General features: G+C 47.2%; 1 protein-coding gene across 1 annotated transcript; it reads right to left on the reverse strand.

Moving 5' to 3' along the window:
• Positions 1-17,853: 17,853 nt before the first annotated feature.
• LOC129385864 (neprilysin-2-like) lies at positions 17,854-19,944 on the reverse strand. The gene has a single exon (XM_055073035.2). The coding sequence runs from the start codon at positions 19,942-19,944 to the stop codon at positions 17,854-17,856; it is 2,091 nt and encodes a 696-aa protein (XP_054929010.2).
• Positions 19,945-20,431: the final 487 nt, after the last annotated feature.

Genomic DNA, 20,431 nt, shown 5'->3' on the forward strand with positions numbered 1-20,431 from the left:
TGAAGCTTAAAGGGCCCCACGCCAGGCCCCATAGTAAATTTTGGTTATACGCTGGAAGTTACATGTCCTCTAGGAAGCCTTCTGCCGCAAATTTTTTTTTTTTAATCGGTTCATTAATACACTCCTAAGCAAAATTACACCTTTTGAGTCGTATCTTTCCACACAACAATAATCGTCATCTGTCTTGTCCGCATTTCCTTTCTTTATTGCTGCGAACCCGGTACTTCTAAGTCATCAATAGCATGGGCGTTGTCAGCATGACAGAGCTTTCTCAACAGGAAAGGAGCGAGCGCAGCATTTTCAAGAAAAGAAACGCAAGCAAGACATGATTATTATTGTTGTGTGGGAGATAAACACCCCAAACGTTGTGCATTTGTTTAAGTGTGTAGCCGAGATAGAAATATTTCAGTGCCACGAACCCTTCCTTTCAGGAACGTTACTGCCACAGCCAAGCGAGATTGTCCCGTCTTGCCTCCGCAAGCGAAATTCTTTCCTTGCATTCTCCCACACCGGAGCACGAAGATCGCATGACGCATATTTCAAAGGCCCCGCCTTCATTTTTTTTCCTCCGCATTTTTGTTCTTTCTTTCTTTCTTTTTTCGTCGCGTACTTTTGCTGAAGGTGTTGCGTGCGAGCTGTTGTGATTGTCTGGTTTTGTGCAGCGCACGATTTTGCACACTGTGCACGAGGACACATGACTAACAGTATAAGTCAGTGCTACACGAATACTGAGGCAGAACAAGCGGATCATGGAGCATGATGACGCGCTGGAACATGGTAAACGATGACATAGTTTCGGTACCTGCGTGACGACATGACTGTGCGAACAAGCAGACGAAGCGGAAGGACGTCTCTTTTGCTTCGGTGCGAAAACAAAAAAACACGCAGACATTTCGTTTTGTGCGTATTATTATTCATGTAAACTCCAATTCATCAATTCAAGCAACAGATCACACAAACAACATGTTGCTTGGAATAATTCTCAAAGTCACGGGTCACCACGAGCGACGTGACACTGCGGACACGAATACGTCACCGTCCGGCTTGGAGCGCGGTCGCCGCGAGGGAAAAGAAAAACGGCATTTGGATTGAAATGTCAGACCTTTCCGTGGCGTGTAGCGATGTAATTCTTTGCAACACGATCGTTAGCGCGCATTGTATGCTCTGCGCTTCTCAGCTCAAAATGACCAGACCAGGTGAGGGGCCCTTTAAGAAGTGTAGGGACAATTGTCGCGGGACACAGTGTGTATTCTTTAATTATACACGCATGTACCCGCTGTCTCCTGTCGCAGTACGAGCACCGATATGTTTAATACGTGTACGGACAGGCCTTCAGAGCTTTTGCGGACATGCCTGTTGCAATTTGAGCTTTTAAGGGTAGTGAAAGACAGGCACTCCTTTCTTCGGACGTTTTTCCGGCCCCTAGGGAGTCCGAAAAATCGAACGTTGACTACAACTGATGAAGAAGATGCTTCAAATGGTGCGTGGGTGGTGGTGGTGGTGAAAACTTTTATTCAACAGAGAGGGTGAAACTCATAGGCTCCACTAAACTAGGTGTCGTCCTAAATCCGGCACGTCATCGGTCGAAGCTGCCGCTTGAGCCTGTGGGACCAGAACTCGTTGTTCTTCTAGTCAGGAGCTACTGAGCAGGGTCGCCTCCCCGTTCTCTCGGGTGGAGTGGGAAATAGGGGTGGGAAACGGCTAGTAGAGGAGAGCTGGGAAAATCATTGACTTTAAATCTGTATATATTTGTTTTCTCGACACTGTAGAGATATTCAGGACGAAGGCGAACCACGAGGAATTGGACAGCGGAGTATACATTGTCATCGTCAACCTATTTTTATGTGTACTGCAGGACGAAGACCTCGCCCAGAAAAGCAATCGCCAATTACCTCTGTCTGGCGCTAGCTCATTCCAACTTCTGCCTGCAAATTTCCTAATTTCATCACCCCACCTAAATTTCTGCCGTCCTCGACTATACTTCTCTTTCCTTGGCACCCATTCTGCAACTCCAATGGTCCACCGTTTATCCATCCTATGCATTACACAGCCTGTCCAGCTCCAATTTTTTCCCGCCATGACAACTAGAATATCAGCTATCCCCGTTTGCTCTGATCCACACCGCTCTCCCCCCGTCTCTTAACTTAATGCCTATCATTTTTCGTTACATGACTGTTTGCGCCGTCCGCAACTTGTTCTCGAGCTCATTTGTTACCCTCAAAGTTTCTGTCCCATATGTTGACGCCGGTAGAATGCAACAATTACACAGTTCTCAATGAAAGTTGTTGAAATGTTAAAACTAGAATGTCACTGCACGTGAAAATTTTGATACACAATGGCTAAATAAAGGGCATGTAGAAGTGGCGATAACCGACAACCCTATTTTACAGAGGAAATAATGTATGCATAGGCTCAGACAGATTAGCATTAACAATGATAAGTGTAGAACAAGTACTGTAGCACATGTGAACGCTTTGTAAACAATGGCGACAACATTTACGTATGCTAAAAGTTCGAAAAGACACACGTGGTTCACTCGAAAGATAATAAATTATCGGGCTTTACGTGCTAAAACCACAATCTTATTCTGGGGCACGCCGTAATGGGGGACTCCGGAATAATTTGGACCACTTAGGGTTCTTTAATGTGCACCTAATGCTAAGTACACGGGTGTTCTTGCATTTCGCCCCCGTCGAAATCCGGCCGCCGTGGCTGGGAATCGATCAAGTGCTTTTGCTAAATAGATCTGACGCAGTGCAAAGTGGTCACAGTGGCATGACCAGTACTGAAGAGCTGTGTGGTCCAGGTGTAGGTTGGTTTGTATGGAACGGCTTTTTAATCCGCACATCTGGTGAGGTCCAATAAGTATTGACATTACATGCTGGACTCCATAGAGTTTCTCACTTAACACCAAGAGGGAAATCTGCTGCCACCGTCTATGGGAGTTTCTTAAGGGGCGCCGTTCCGTCATGGGAATGACAGTATATGTGTCTGCGAGTCTTGTGTTGGCTGGTGTTCTAAGAGGCTTCGTCTAAAGCGTGGATATGGCTGCACAAATAACGCGTTCTGAAAGTAAAATCTTCATAAAATGTTTCTATTCACGCAAATTGCATCTTTACTCACCTACAATGCATGACGCAGGGAAGAAAAGCAAGAACGGACTACAAACTGTTTTAAAGCGAGCGCGAATCTTGTCTGTCCTCCAACTTTAGCGGCCCGCTGATACTTTTTACGTATCATATAATTATGCATGCAATAACAAGCTCTCATAGTTAAACAAACTATGTTTTTGTTTAATACTAAAGCTCAAACAGTTTCTTACGTGGAGTGTTAGTAGAAAATGAGTCATTGTGACAGACGGAACGGTGCTTGGCCGGCTCTCCGAGAACCATGCCAATCCAGAGTCACAATATACCGGCATTCCCAGGCATACCACAGCGCAGCAGCGCCAGATTTCCCTCTACGTAATATAGTGAGAAACTCTATGCCGGAGTCGATTAGATAAGACTTTTGCATAAATTTTTCAGCCTACATTCGTCAATGTAATGGGTCTATAGCATACTGCAGACTATAACTTTTCTTTCTCACCACTTTGAGGCGTTAAGATAAAAGCTTAGAGGAGGGTTAAGCTTGACGTTTAAGAGTGGAGCGCCATAGCATTTAAAGGTCCCTGACTGCTTTTCACACTTCCCGACAACTGCAGCTTATGTAATCGTAATGTTTAACGGGAAACGCTGGCGGCGAGCACTACTCACGAAGGCGAGCTTTCTGGTAGAAACGCGGCCTCTTGCGTGGGCCGATCCCCGAAGTAGTGCACAGCCACGCCAAAAATATTACATCATTTTCAGGCTTCTGTTATTCTTTCGCAAGTTTAAGTAGTATGAGAAGAATAAACGTAAGACGTGCGCTGTCAGTGTTTTGCTTCATGACATTTGTTTGTGGGCTGTCGTTCTCAAAATTCCGAGGAATAATTTTGTCAAGAATGCAAGACAAAGTATGAGCAGCTTTAGTTATTGAATGGTGTGGCAATATAACCCGCATACACCTCATGCCATATAGCAAGGCGTGGCGTATACATACTATATCAAAATAAATACGGCAATTTTCGCCCACGGACAACTCCGCCGACACCGGATTTTCTGCGACACGGATTTCTTAACGCTGTGGTATTAATATGACTTCTGGTAAATGAGTGTGGTAGGCAGTCTTTATCAAGACTAGCAGTAAAAACTTAAAGTAAAACATGGTTCAATATAAACGTCGAGGATTTATTAAATAATTGGCAGAGTTCATCAGGACGTGGTGCTGTGGAAATTGGTGCCTGATGAATGGCAAGTTCTGTTTCTTGTTGGGCAAATTGACCACTAATAACAGAGCAATCACCCTCTGCAAAGGGGTTTACTGAGGAAACAAAATCTGTCATTAGAATTTGGCGTGTGATTACAACTGAACAGCATTGTATATATTCCATGTTTGTGACAAGCGCGTCATTAGAATATATGTCTGTGATATGCTTGGAATAAATGGTGCCCAAGTAAACGCATCATAGGGTGGTGCTCTTTGGATTGAAAACGTGGATCTTAGGCGGTTTGCTTGCTGGTTCAATGCGGCGGAAACGATTTTCGGAGCCGGAAACACGTAGCAGATGTTGCGTTTTGGTTTTGGACACTACCTATTTGCATGTCGACGCACATCAAGTGTTGCCTGTCGCTTTGGTCCTTCAGAGTGCATGGCACTGGTTGTATGGGAGCGAATAGGAGCGCATCATGCGTTTGAAGATGGCTTTTAACAATAGTGATTTCCTTTCTACTTGCACCAAGTGTTTCTTGTCCCAGATCATGATGGTTATAAAGACTTTTCGGTAAATCTTTTTCTTTGCACTGCTTTTGTAAAACAACCTGATAGAGCTAATTTCGAATGATATCTCTCGAATTCCTAGTTTAACCATTTCCCAAGCTGCAAATGAGTGTAAATACTTAGAAAAGCTAGATATTAACTAAGAACGTACCCGAGATATGAAGTCTTTATCGCTAGTCAGACTGAAGTATAACATGAGATGGCGGCTTCATGGTGGAAGGAAGGAAGGTAGGAAAAAAAACTTGAAGGTCGGCTCTAATACCAAGTAAAGAAGGGTGCTTCAATTGAATTCAAGGTGCGTCCAATTGCTTTCGCAACACTTTTTTTCCGAATCTCGGCTTAGGCTATTTTTGTGCTTCTATTCTAGGCAAAATATACGCAAAAACTGGCACTCTGGCAAAAGTGGGCCAGACCTGTTATCGTCGGCAAATTCCGGAGATAGTGCAGCTTAATGGTGTCTGAAATGGCTCGACAAATTTTGTGGATGCGTAGGGTATTCAGCTACACTAAAACATTAGCAGCGCATTTTAAGTGAAACTGGCTTCAGAGGCAGCAATTGCTGTGGGAGGCAAGGCACCAAGGCAACCAGTAGGGAAGCTCTCCCAAGTAACAAAGCACCTAATAAAGAAACGAAGAAGGATGAAAGTTTCCAACTCAAGAGATAAGGTAGAATTCACGGAACTGTGACTGGATCTGGTGCTGCCTTCGTTGAGGGGATGTTTGAACAGGCCCCAGGACTTGCCGTTACGCATCTGCCCGTCGATCGAGTGACAGACATCGTCTCATTGCTGCTTGCCCAGGGTCCGACAGTGATCTTCATGGCCTTGTTGAGCTCGGAGATCTTTTTCCTGAATCTTCGGTTGAACTTTTGTCCCTTACATCGCAGGAGCAGTGCCTGCTTGGCCTCGATCAGATGGGCTAGCCTGCTGTCCATCTTGTCTACCTGCAGGTCGCTGACGAGCTTCTTAGTGGACGACTCGGCGTCACTCTTGATTCGCTCGCACCAGTCTTCCAGGCCTTTGGGGAAGGGAGCGAAAAAAGTCCCAGTCCGTGACCGTGAACTCTCTGGATTTACTTCGGGTGACGTCGAAGCGGGTCTCGAGCACGTGATGGTCGCTACCAAAATCCATTGCGGTGTTACTGCACTTGGCTCACTCGACGATCTTCACGAACGCCAGATCGGGGGTGGTGTCCCGGTTCACCGAGTTGCCGATTCGGGTGGGGAACGCCTTGTCCGTGATAAGCGTGAGGTCCATTTCGTTGGCGTTGTGCCACAGATTGCGGCCCTTGCTCGTGTCGTAGAATCATCCACACACTCCATACGGGGCGTTGAAGTCTCCGATGACGACCAGGACATGGGTGCCGGCCAGGTCGACGGACTTCTTGAGTGTCGTCTTGAACTGCTGTCGCGATTCCCTAGGATTGCTGTAGATGTTGAGTACAAAGACGCTGTTTCTCCGCTGGTTGCGTTGTCTCGTGTTCAGCAGAACCTTCGCCATGACGTATTCGAGCTTTCAACTCGCCAGCTACAGGTCGTGAGATAAATGCGTAAGCCTCCTGTCAACTAACGTGCATACTCCCCGACCTCCGGGCTGCACGAAAACGGCCTGATAACCAGGGAGGGATGCGGCAAGAACGCTGGTTTCCTGTAATGCTATTACCTGTGGATTGTAAGCTAGCGATCCAATATATTGCTGCAACGAAGCCCTCTTATTGGAGTACCCTGCAGTTCCATTGCCAAATTCGGAACTCCTCTTTGCAACTATCCATGATTAGACAAATTTTCTGTGGCACCCGCTCGTAAGCATCATCATCATCAGCATCAGCATCATCAGCCTAGTTACGCCCACTGCAGGGCACAGGCCTCTCCCATACTTCTCCAACTACCCCGGTCATGTGCTAATTGTGGCCATGTTGTCCCTGCAAACGTCCTAATGTCATCCGCCCACCTAACTTTCTGCCGCCCCCTACTACGCTTCCCTTCCCTTGGAATCCAGTCCGTAACCCTTAATGACCATCGGTTACCTTCCCTCCTCATTACATGTCCGGCCCATGCCCATTTCTTTTTCTTGATTTCAACTAAGATGTCATTTACCCGCGCTTGTTCCCTCACCCAATCTGCTCTTTTCTTATTCTATAACGTTACACCTATCATTCTTTCCATAGCTCGTTGCGTCGTCCTCAATTTCAGCAGAACCCTTTTCGTAAGCCTCCAGGTTTCTGCCCCGTGGGTGAGTACTGGTAAGACACAGCTGTTATACACTTTCCTCTTGAGGGATAGTGGCAACCTGCTGTTAATGATTTGAGAATGGCTGCCTAACGCACCCCAGCCCATTGTTATTCTTCTGGTTATTTCAGTCTCATGATCCGCATCCGTGGTCACTACCTGCCCTAAGTAGATGTATTCCCTTACCACTTCCAGTGCCTCGCAGCCTATCGTAAACTGCTGTTCTCTTCCGAGACTGTTAAACATTACTTTAGTTTTCTGTAGATTAATTTTCAGACCCACCCATCTCCTTTGCCTCTCCAGGTCAGTGAGCATGCATTGCAATTGGTCTCCTGAGTTACTAAGCGAGGCAATATCATCAGCGAATCGCAAGTTGCTAAGGCATTCTCCATCAACCGTTTGCCTTTTGCCTTGGCACCAAGACAAACCGCTCTTGAGCGTTGTTTTGTCAACAAACAAATAAACAAACAAACAACGTTTTATCCCCAATTCTTCCCACTCCAGGTCTCTGAATACCTTGTAAACATGCTGTGAATAGCATTGGAGATATCGTATCTCCCTGTCTGACGCCTTTCTTTATTGGGATTTTGTTGCTTTCTTAGTGGAGGATTACGGTGGCTGTGGAACCGCTATAGATAGCTTCCAGTATCTTTACATTTGGCTCATCTACACCCTGATTCCGTAGTGCCTTCATGACTGTTGAGGTTTCGACTGAATCAAATGCCTTTTCGTAATCAATGAAGGCAATATATAAGGGTTGGTTATATTCCGCACATTTCTCTATCACCTGATTGATAGTGTGAATATGGTCTATTGTTGAGTAGCCTTTACGGAATCCTGCCTGGTCCTTTGGTTGACAGAAGTCTAAGGTATTCCTGATTCTATTTGCGATTGCCTTAGTAAATACTTTGTAGGCAACGGACAGTAAGCTGATCGGTCTATAATTTTTCAAGTCTTTGGCGTCCCCTTTCTTATGGATTAGGATTATGTTAGCGTTCTTCCAAGTGTCCGGTACGCTCGAAGTCATGAAGCATTGCGTATACAGGGTGGCCAGTTTCTCTAGAACAATCTGCCCACCATCCTTCAACAAATCTGCTGTTACCTGATCCTCCCCAGCTGTCTTCTCCCTTTGCATAGCTCCCAAGACCTCTTCCGGTGTTACTTGTGGGATTTCAAGTTCCTCTATTCTCTCTCACCTTATCGTCGTGGGTGTTACTGGTACTGTATAAATCTCTATAAAACTCTTCATCCACTTGAACTATCTCATCCATATTAGTAACGATATTGCCGGCTTTGTCTCGTAACGCACACATCTGATTCTTGCCCATTCCTAGTTTCTTCTTTACTGCTTTTAGGCTTCCTCCGTTCCTGAGAGCCTGTTCAATTCTATCCATATTATAGTTCCTTATGTCCGCTGTCTTACGCTTGTTGATTAACTTCGAAAATTCCGCCAGTTCTATTCTAGCTGTAGGGTTAGAGGCTTTCATACATTGGCGTTTCTTGATCAGATCTTTCGTCTTTTGCGATAGTTTACTGGTATCCTGTCTAACGGAGTTACCACCGACTTCTGTACCTTGCGGTTACCACCGTACAATAGCTTGCGGTGGCTGGTCGAAAATCTCGGGACTTGCAACGGAAGGTTAAGGATGCCGATAAAAGCGATCCTTGGCAGGGAAGCAGGGAAGAGTTGACAGATCGATGTCGTATACGTGCCGAAAGGGCTCGATAACGCCGTCACCCGGTGCGATGCCGCGGATGACGCCTTTCCACGTGGCCAGCGCTTTATTATCGCACAGAACAAAAGAAAGATAGGAAGGGGGAAATAGAGGGAGAAAAATAAGGACAACAAAAGAAAAGAAAAAGGGAAAGAAGTAAAAATCAGGACGATAGGAGAGGTCAGGAACAGAGGGGTCCCTGGCATGTCTATCGGCATGCTGGGCAGCAGGAGCAGATCTCCGGGTCAGCATGACTGCTATAGGCTTGAAGACGGACTAGCAATTCGTAGCTTGGCTCCCCATCGACCACCCCAACGGTAAATGCGCTGAAGTGTCGCGATGCATCGCGCATGTTGGTTGATGTACAACAGCTCCCATCAGAGGTCCCAGGTTGGTCCAACAGTTCACCGGGCATCAGGAGCAGATCTCTCGGTCTGCATGACTGCAGCACGACTACATATCTGCAAGAGGCTTGAAATCTGTGCCAAAACAGTTTTGTTAAGTGGAAAATGAACAGGTGTCGAAGGATACAGACAGGAGAAGTACGGAAAACAAAAAAATGGGCTGAGTAGGGAGGTCAGGCATTCCATCCATAGTGTCCCTGGAGACGAGCTCCTTAGTTGGCAAAACTAAGGACACTATAGAGCGAAACGCGGGGAACAAGGTGGGAGGAGTAGGAAAGGGGAAAATAAGAAAGAAAAAACTCAGATGACAAAAATATGAATGACTGAAGGAAAGACCATATTGGGAGGGGTCAGAAAAAGTGAACGAAGACATGAGGCGGTAGGGGCTAGTGGGGAATGCTCCTTTTCGTTGTCGGTAAGAAGGGAGTGATAAAGAGCAGGCGTCACAGTAAGCTAGTGATTGTCCTTGAGGAGACGAGCAATACGAGCAATGAGAGGACAATCGTTGAAATAGTGTGGCAAATTCGATCAAGGGGTGCCACATGGACAATTACTGTGAAACGAAAGATGAAAGCGGGAATAATAAAGAAAGCAAGCGGCCATGAGCGGGGATGAGGTGAGCGATGGGTTTTTTCGGCGGAAAGAAGAGAGGTATGCAAGTAACGTTCTTAATCCATTGAAAGAGTCCTGTATCGCTGTTTTCTCGTGTCCAATAAACATTCCACTGGGCGAAGGAAGTGGCACGCATCTTAGACTTTATGGATGAAGGGGTGGCAAGCAGAAACCTAGATAAACCATGTGAGGCGATGGACTTAGCAAAGAGGTCCGCCAGCTCATTGCCATCGACTCCCCGATGCGAAGGCACATGAAAAGGATACACTCGACGCCAAGTAGAAATGGAGAGAAGGAGCTGCTTGATGTCCCGCATATAGACATTGGTGGTTGTTAAAGTATTCAATGCAGTAACGACAGACAATCCGAGTAAATGTGCAGAGAGGTAGTATGAGGTAGAGTCCGGATGTAGGCTAGTGCCTCTAATAATACGACAGTTTCAGTGGCATAAAAATAAGTGGCATCAATAAGTTTATACCTGCCTACCTTAGTGATGTGGCCATACGGGTTAAAAAAGTAGGAAAGCAGCACCATCAGAGTTAGAAGTATAGGAGCCATCAGTATACAGGTGGTATACCGTGAGAGCGGTTACAGAGGGTACCCTATGGAGGTGAAGGCGACGATAAAAAATGCTCTTTGAGGGTGGGCTGACAGTCCCAAGGGTTCGGAGAGTACTGGATAAGCGACGGATGGTAAGTGACAGGGCTATAGAAGGTAATGACCTTGAGCGCAAATGAAGAAAAGCGTGCATTTAAACGGTCCGGTTCAATGGGGAGGGGTAGCGCATTAGCCAAAACCTGGAGAGACGAGGTACGCGACGTACGAAAAGCGTCGGTGATGGTAAGAAGGGTACGGTGTATAGATGCAATTTTGAGTTTAAATGGCGAAGTAGGAAAAGTCTGCCGCCAGACAGGAGAAGCATATGTTAAGGAAGGAAGCAGATCCTGATGATAGAGGAGACGGAGAGTGGCATAGGGCATCGAATAGGGTGCATTCTAAGGAGCAGAAGAAGACGAGAAAAGAGAAGATTCGTTTTGGTACGAAGATAGGTTAAGTGCGCATTAAAGACGATGCCTGTCAAAGATGGCGCCAAGAATTTTAATACTGGACTGAGATTTCAGGGTGATACCGTTAAGACGAACAATGGGAAGACGGGTGCGTGAAGACGAAGAGGAGTGACTATTGGGGAAGTAAAGGAAATAGGATTCGTTAATATTTATAGTGAGTTTGGTGTGCTTTGCCCAGGTCGAAATGAGATTGAGTGTGAGAAACGCTTTCAATTGTAAGTCGCGACGACTGGCTGCAGAGAGCACGATAACACTGTCATCAGCGCAAGCCTGCGCAAACATGTCCGGGGAATAGGGGAGGTCCAGTAATCCGTAGATACAGATGTTCCACAGCAGTGAACTAAGAGGTGACCCTTGAGGGCTGCCCTACGTAGGCGTGGCAGACACCTCACCAGCTTGTGACCGGAAACTAACCAAGCGATTCTCTAAGAATGATTTCAGGAGATGGTACGGGATAGAAGGACAGTTGTGGGAGCCTAAGAAGTGAAGAACGACCGGGTACCAGGCACTGTCGAAAGCCCCTTTGAAATCGAAGCAGATGAGAATGGCGTGGAGTTTCATGTCCTTATAGGTGTCTAAAGTTTTCCGAAGGCGGTATAAAGCGGTGGGCGGACTCTTCCCGTGCGTAAAACCAAATTGATGCTGATGAAGTAAGTTATTGGAATGAAGAAAGAAGTAGAGTTGGGAATTTAGGAGACGTTCAAGAATTTTGCCAAATAATGAGTTCACAACAATAGGCCGGTAGGATGAGGGAGAGTCAGAAAGGCGGTTGGGTTTCGCAATAACACGTCCCTTACGCCAATGAGCAGAGAAATAAGATAAATATAAACATTGATTAAAAATAAAGAGGAAAAAGGTTGGATGGTGGGAAAGAAGTGTTTTGAGCATTGGAAGAGTAAGCACATCAAGGCCTGGGGTAGCGTTGGTGTTGCTCGAATTTGGGGCATGTTCGATCTCGACAGTGGGGAAAGGGAAGTCGGTAGTCCTGGAGGAGTAAGGCGTGTTGGTAACAGTATGCAAGCGGATGTGGTCACCATCATCTGTTGAGGCGTAGTCCTGAAAAACTTGTACGGTAAGGAGAAAGTTGGCAGAATCCAGCACACTGCACGCTGAACAACCATGAGGTAAAAGGAGGGAGATGACATGATTGGTGCGACAGAGTTTATCAAAGGAGAGTGGAAAGGAAGGCCGAAACCTTTGCGTTTAGCGAGATCTGAGCAGATAGATTTAGAAGCAGCATATTTGGAACGATCGATATGCATTTGATAAGTGGCATGAGCATCATAATATTGATCCTTAAACGTCTGCCGAAAGAGAGGATCAGTAGTGCGTTGGAAGCGCCGACGGAGAGCACGAATGCGTTTGCGTTCGACAGTGAGCTGGGGAGTCCACAAAGAATTAGTCGGCGTAGGGCGCGGTTTAATCCAGTGAGAATGGAGACGGTAAAGCTGGTCAAAGAGAGCATAAAATTTTGCTAAAACCAAATCAACTGCGTCTGGTGATAACAGAGTCGTCTGTTGAATCATTTAGAACCAAGGGGAAGTGGTGCGTGACTGATGGAGATCATACGTAGTCGATATGGTTAAGAGTTTTGCTGAGGTTTAGAATGTACAAAAATCGAAAACAGAACATATTTATATTCGGAGAGCGTTTCGGACTCGTCTACCGACCAGCTGTAGCCGCATGAGGCGAGAGGAACCGATGCGAATGAGACATCGACCCAACTTTCGGCAAGGTTGGATTGGAAAGTAGGCGGCGAGTGTGGATCATTTAAAGCTTTTAAATGCGGCAGCAAATTGTGCGAGCTGTGCGCCACGGATGTCACGATCCACTGGACCCCACAGTAAGTGCTTGGCATTAAAGACTCCAGCCATCACCACAAATGGCTGAGTGATATGAGACAAGTGAGACTGTAAGGCATCAAAAAGGGGTTCCACTGGTTCGTGTGGGGGAGCGTAAACTCCAAGAATGAGACAAAAGAGACAGAAGGGCCGACACAGGAGGTAATGACCTAGAGAGAATGGGCATGTACTAGGAATAGATGGTATTTATGTTTGGGTGCTAAGAGAGCCAAGCTTGGATGAACTGGTGAGGCGAAAGTGATGTGCGGGTGACGAAGGTGCGGCAGAGAGTTGCCTCGTGTATACGGTTCGGAAATAATAACGAAGTCAATTTGGTGCTGCATAATAAAATCCGACAACAACAATGTTGGTTTCGGGAATCCGCCAGATTTGCCTGCAGAAATTTAATAGGTGTGTTGTGAGCCATGTGTGAAGTGTGAAAAGGGGGAAGAGATCATTACAATGATTATTGGAGTGGAGATAACAGCAATGAAGGAAGGCAAAAAGAACGAAGTGAAGAGGAGAGAGAAATTCAGGGACAAAAGGAAAAGAAAGGAGAAAGAAAGGAAGAAAGAGAAGAGAACGAAAGGAGAGAGTGATACCCACGAGAAACAAAGGATGTTAATGTCGAATAAAAGCAACAGAAAACGAACCAAAACGGATGAGGTTGTAGGGGCGCACGCCCCCGCCTTGGAGGGAAAAGGGCTGCGCATTGGCGAACCGACACTAGCGTCAGGTCCAGAGACCGAGGGATAGAGAGCAGGCAGATGCTCCAGACAGCAGGAAGCACAAAGGAGAAGAGCCACCATGCAGCTCCCAAGTAACAGGAAAAAGCGGTGCGTATAAGCCTATCCCTATTCTTAATAAGTTTGCCTTCTATGTCGGCTAACCTCGGTTTATTTTCTTAATCGACTTTTTCTCAAAGTGCACTTTGGGTTTTGTGCCCCGCTTCATTTACTTTAGATTGGCTTAAACCTGCTATACCTTGGTGGTACAGGTATCCCTCCTTTTGAATTAGGTTGTTGTTGTTTTTTTTCACTTTGAGGGGCTCAAAATTATGCCTTCGCGCTTGGATTGGGGCGTCGCTTCGTACGCGTTCACCTCGTGCTGCTGACCGCCGACGGCGATGCACTCGAGCCTGACGTAGCGGGTCGCGTTCTCTCGGCTGCAGGTGCTGACGACCACGATATTTTGTTGGAAATTCGGGCACATCGTGTCCGAATCCCGCTTCGACGGGTCGAAACCGACTACGTTCTATATATCCTCGGCCACAACTGTCGGGCCCACCTTGGTGATGTTCAGACCTCCCCTCGGCCTGACGATGATCTTCGCGTCGTCTTTGGGCAGCGGAGGCATCCTTCCACCCCGAATAATCTTTGCTTTAGCGCTGCCACGGTCTTGACTAGCCTTGGCGGCCACGTTGTCATTAGCGCCGGTGGGAATGGCACCAACTCTCTCTACGGGTGCTGATTTGGTTCCGGAGTGCCTGGCAGCAACTGTTTGCCATCCGATATCATTGGAAAACTCCTCGGAACGGGCGAGGGAACGGTGTCGAACCGAATGGTTGGCGCAAGCGTTGATGTCATCAGGTCGCTGCGGAGGTATGGAAAAAGGGATGTGCGGTAGCGGAGTGGACGTAAAAGCATCGCTTATGGCGATTGCCGCAGTGCTTGTCATCTGAAAGATATTTTCTTGGCTTAAAGTGTTATGTTTCGCCGCAGAAGTGGAGCGGCCAACTGTACGGCACAAAGCGCTGTGCTGTATGGTATATGCGGCTGTCCCGGCTTTTCGGTGAAATAAACAACGATGTAATACCAAGGGTGCGATGACCTAAAGTTATTCCAAAATGTTTCTGTTTCATCAGCCCTTCAGAATTTGTGAAACGTTTTTCGGGCCAACCCCACTTCGCCTCTCTGTCACGCAATGTCACAGAACCGCAAAATCTGCCCATCTGATATGACGTGTACACACTGATTATGCATGATTAGACCGAACAAAGAAAGTTAATTATTTACGATTCTACACCATTTTTTGCCAATATCCCTCCAATATTGGTCAAAAAATTTCCGGCTGCACCCACTATGCTTGTATGTTACGCGACGTCAAAAAACTGCGAGAACTCACCACGTCAAAATGACGTGCACGCAATAACGATCGATGCATTAATATGCCGAACAAAATTAGACGTTCTTTCAGAATAGCCGGCGAATGCCTCATTCCGGATGAAATAGATGATCGATCGTGGAACTTTGCTCTAAACAAACGGGGACAAACAAAGATACACAAGGACGAGTGCTTTCTAACAGCTGGTGTTATTTTTTCACAGTGAATAGGTGGTGTCTGCCTACCGATCACTCGGACACTGGTTACTCGAAGGTGTCGGGTAGCACGAGTTTATTTGTGTATAATAAACATTTTTGCACGCCACGTTGTCGAGCACTTTCGGCCCATTTGCTACATCGCTCTTCTTCGATGAGGAATTATTTGAGCGACATATTTAACCTTCTGTTGCACTCAGACGCAATTTTCGGCCAGTTACAGCAAGCTAAGCAAGGAAAAGCCGGCCAATCGCACACATTGGCACCACCCTCCTCATCCGGTTATCTAATTTACGTGTGGCTAGCTCGGCCACTCCGAAACCCTCTCCGCTGCTGCCTGCTCCTTGCCTCCTGTCAGCGAATTAGATAAGAAAAACTTTTGAAGATAGGCAATGCTATCCATTTTGAAAGCAGACAAAAGTTACCTTCTATAAACGAGGAGAGCGTTTGATCGCTCGATTTAAACAACGCTCTGCGTCACCGCCCGATGCTTGCGTTAGTGGTTATGTAAATTTGACGCCAAGAGATTGGAATAAAAACAGATTGGAATAGTTCAACGTTATAGGGCCCCGACTTAACCAATACGGTGCGATACGAAAGTTCCTTTCAAAGCAAGCATCCTTTAGCTTTTACAATAACAACGAATAAGCTGACATAAGATGCTGCCCCATAAGCGGAAAGTTTTCGAAGTTTTCATTTTTCCGGTGGAGGCTGGGGCCCGACCAGCTGTGTGTGTGTGTTTGAACATATATACATATATATATATATATATATATATATATATATATATATATTTAGACACATATACACACACACCAGTGGTTTCGACTGGTGGACAGGTGTTCATCAGGGTTTACAAGTGAAGATCGGTCAACCGGTCGCAACTGCTGCATTTAAATACTTGCTCTGGTTACCTCGTAGCATTGCTCAAGTTCTTTACGTTTGAAAGGTAGCCTGAAGAATTTATCCTTACACACCAAAGGTATATATATATATATATATATATATATATATATAACCTTTCATAACAGTTGCATATGAAGGAACTTCCTGTGACATCGAAGAACTGTTCACTGCAGTGTCGGCCTTATATGAGTATTCACATGAAATCATAGTAGGAGACAGTTCGATTTCACAACTCCATTTCCCAGCGAGAGTCCCCAAGCACCACCAAGATAATGACCTCTCTTTGGCGTAATCTTCCTTCGCCTAATTGTCTTATACTTCGCTATCACTAATACTGCTTCACATTTCCTGCTAAACTGCACCCTCTTTTTTTTTTGACACGGAGTTTGGCACAAGCGCTACTTCGCATGACTTCTATTGATTTCCATTTGGAGTGATTCCAGGTTGACCTCATTTCGGCGACTGAGTAAATGTAATATATCTATTTATATACATATATATATATATGTATGTGTGTGTGTGCGTGTGTGCGTGCGTGTGTGTGTGCGTGTGTGCGTGTGTGCGTGTGTGCGTGTGTGCGTGTGCGCGTGTGCGCGTGTGTGTGTGTGTGTGTGTGTGTGTGTGTGTGTGTGTGTGTGTGTGTGTGTGTGTGTGTGTGTGTGTGTGTGTGTGTGTGTGTGTGTGTGTGTGTGTGTGTGTGTGTGTGTGTTGTCCTCGGTGTCAGTGTTTGCTTCTTATATGACGAATAAAAATCGGGCCCCTCGGTTAACCCCTTTCTTCTCGTTTATATATATATAGCCTCTGCATGCAAGTGGCGATGTTTCCAACCCTAATAAATGCTGTCAATTACGTTTTTTTTTCATGAGGAAAGAGAATCAGTACTGAGACGCATCATTCACGTGCATTTCACACGCTGTTGATAAGAAAAGTCTGCCGATTCTGAAGGCTGCAGGTTGCTTTTCTCAGGGTCAGAAAAGCACGCAAAGCAATTAAAAAGATATATTACGGGGTTTTACGTAACAAAACCACTTTCTGATTATGAAGCACGCCGTAGTGGACGACTCCGGAAATTTCGACCACCTGGGGTATTTTAACGTGCACCTAAATCTAAGTACGCGGGTGTCCTCTCATTTTGCCCTCATCGAGATGCGGCCGCCGTGGCCGGGATTCGATCCCGCGACCTCGTGCTCAGCAGCCCAACACCATAGCCACTGAGCAGCCATGGCGGGTGAAAGGCAACTCGAAGTGAGGTGAAGATGCAGCAACATATTCATTCCCAAGGCATAGGCTATCCATATCTAGAAATAATGTTGCTTACCTGCTTTTCAAAGGGTATAATAAACTTTGTCCTGTGTGTCTGGCAACGGACAGACAAGTAGAAATATAAAAAAATGCTATACTGAGAAACTACGGGTGACGCAGCCGCCACTCTTCTAATCTAATCTAATGCACTAAGTGTGAATTAAAAATCCGTGCGCGTCTGCATCAACAATGATGCTCAATCGTTTAGCCACAATAACATTGTAAGCGAAAAAGTACAGACAACTCAAAACAAACCTCAAGTGATGTGGGTAACAAAACTCCGGTAATGACACCTATGGATAGGGGGGGGGGGGAGGGCGTGAGCTTCGGCATTGCCAGGGAGGCCCGTGCCCCCCTCCCTCCTCTCTGGAAAACTTCGGAGGGGGCTCGGGGCCCGGAGCCCCCTGCCCCGTAGTTGGCGCCTATGTGCTGCCTCGAGAAAGACATGTCGACTCATTTTTTTCCAGGAGGCGCGCGTGTAGTAATGCCTGCGATGATTCACAACTACGCTTACGGTAGTTATTTATGCGCCACTGTCTCACAAAAGAAGCCAGGAACCACCAGCGCACGCAACGACGATAGCGAAATAATGTGCCAAATTTGGTCACTCTTCAAAAAGAAACGTGCACTTCTTAGGCGGATTCATTGGTGAATTCCAGGGGCAGCGAAAAGCTTCCGCAAATTGCGGCGAGTTCTTGACCGGAACGTTGCACGCGTCGCCCATGGTCTGCGGCCGCTTGGAGCACAGCGAATAGCAGAACGCGAGAAAAAACACCTTATAGTCCTCAAACTCTTCAAGGTGAGTGACCCGGAAGTCTTCCAGCAAGCGGAAGTCGACCTTTAACGCCGCGATGAAGCTAGCGTACGCAATCTCCAAGCCGACCACGGCGGGAAACACGCGTAGTGGCCGCCACCGGGTGCCGTCCGTGGTGGGACGGACGTCGCAGTTGGCCTTACCGGCGTGCACTGCGGCCGCAGCGGGCTGCAGCCACTGGCCGCGCACGCCAGCAGCGTCCACCGTGACGCCGATGTCATCTAACGCCTTGGCCATCTGGCGACCGATGAGGGAGCCCAGTGCGCCGTATTGGATGGCCAGGGTTGCGTTGCGGTAAAACAGCGGGGGATTCAGGTCGCCGATCGCGATTGTCATCGCGTTCGGCATGTACAAGTACAACTCACGGCCGAACCGGGGAAACACGCGAACACTGTACACATCCGCAAAATGCTCGTGGTTGCGGAGTCGGCGATACACTTCAGAAGCAGCCAATAGGTTCGTCATGAATGTCTTGCCGCTCATGTCCGGAAATACGCTGTACAGCGAGGCGCGTTCCTTTTTGTTGAAGAAGTTGTCAGCTGGCATTAAGATGCGGGTCATTCTGTCAAGCTTTAGAAAGGTCACTCGCTTACTCTCGTCGTCCATCCATGTCAGGTTTTTCACGAGCCGCTTGACGTTTTCGGTCATTCTGTGCATTAAGCTGTAGACATAGAGCCGACTTGCGGCGTCGCCGTAGCGCTCGGTCATCATCTTCGATGTGCTGTACACACCCAGCAGGGATTCGACGTACGTCATGCAGCCACGCTCCTGCATTGTCTTCAGCTCGGAGTACGTGCCACGGAATCTGATGGATGGCACGCCATTAACAGCCCACAGATGGGTCTGAATAAATATCCACGACAGCCCTATGATCAAATTTTCGTGGGTGAAGTTCTGCAGTAACTTGTCTGTGCTCTCTAGGATCCTTACGTCCTCGACGATCACTGTGTGGTCACCGGTCCAGTTGAACTGTTTGTCGTGCTTTTTCAGAAGATTTAGCCAGAGGCCTGCCGGTACCGCGGGTGTTTTGTCATTGAGGGCGCGTACATTGAACCAGTCTTGTTGAGGGGCGTCGTAGAGGAACTGAATCTTGGCGTCCACAATCTCCTTTTCAATTTGAATTAAATCAGCCGTTTCGATTCCAGCTTGTGAGCTATTGACGCCGAGTATTTCGTAGTAATCGTTCAAGTAAATCTCATATTTGGGAATTGTCCTGGGATTGCGCATGTCCTGCTCCCACACGGCGTCCAAGAGACCGCGCGAGACAAGCAACGTAGCGGATTCTCGAACCACGATAACATTCATGTCGAAGAGGAAGTTCATCTGCCAGTTCAGCGCCAAGTTGATCATTAGGTCGAGCGGATGCTGCCCCTTTGGTATACTACGATCAGGCCAGGTCATGCCGAGGGAGCGTCTGAACTCCGCGAACTGTCTCAGGTTTTCTTTTACATCCGCGGCGGCCCTGCTACAGCTATCGAAGAACTGCGCCGCCTTTCCGACTTGCGACGAGTCATCTGTGACCTCGTCGAGCGCCAAATCTAAGGCTGCAGCCCTCATCCGAGCTTCTGTCGAGTCCTGACGAGCGGGGTCGTCCCAGCTGCCGCACACGTAGGCGTGGAAATCGTGACATGGGTCTACCGCCTTGTTGATCGCTAAGCTCAGATCCCGGCCAAAGGCAGCGCAGTCGTCGGTGGCGCAAATCGCCACCTTCCTTTGCGTAGTCTCGGTCGTATGGAGATAGGCCACCAGGAACACGCCGACAAGCACCAGTAACAGCGCGAGGACAGCGAGCAGCATGATGACCTTGCATTTAGTCACGGTTATCCCTGGCTTCGGGGTGGTAGGTTCGTCGATCTGCGAGAAAAATCCGAGTAGGTTCATAGTGTAAAGGGATGCGTTGATTCTCGACAGTGTAGGCAGCGGGGGGGGGGGAGAGGGAGTTATTCCGTAAGTGTCCACCTAGTGAACATGTCCATTTCGTCTGCTGCTGAAGTTCTGATTGGCTGGGGACACCGGTCCCCTCCTCACGCGTACCCCAGCCCAGCCAATGAGAACTTCAGCAACTGATAAAATGGGAAAGTCGCGTGACAAATGGCGCGTCACAATGCTAATGATGATGGCGGTGATTTATTTGCACTCCCTTTGAAACGGCACGGTGACAGTCACCTAGCCTGCTTGATTTAATCAGGTATGTTATGCATGCTTTTCATTTTTGCATTTTCAATTTGTATACATAATTTTAACCTTCTTTTTCTTCCTCAAATATTATCTATCTACCTTGTACCGCTACCTATGCAACTGCTACATGGCGTGCCACCTGGCGTAATAATATGCAACTGCAATACAAAGTGCGCACGTGTCGACGGTA

Source organism: Dermacentor andersoni, chromosome 7 (genome assembly GCF_023375885.2).
Source record: "Dermacentor andersoni chromosome 7, qqDerAnde1_hic_scaffold, whole genome shotgun sequence".
Lineage (NCBI taxonomy): Eukaryota > Metazoa > Arthropoda > Arachnida > Ixodida > Ixodidae > Dermacentor > Dermacentor andersoni.

Coding starts and splice junctions, on each gene's coding strand:
- LOC129385864 (XM_055073035.2), bottom strand. CDS start 19,944: ATGAACCTACTCGGATTTTTCTCGCAGATCGACGAACCTACCACCCCG.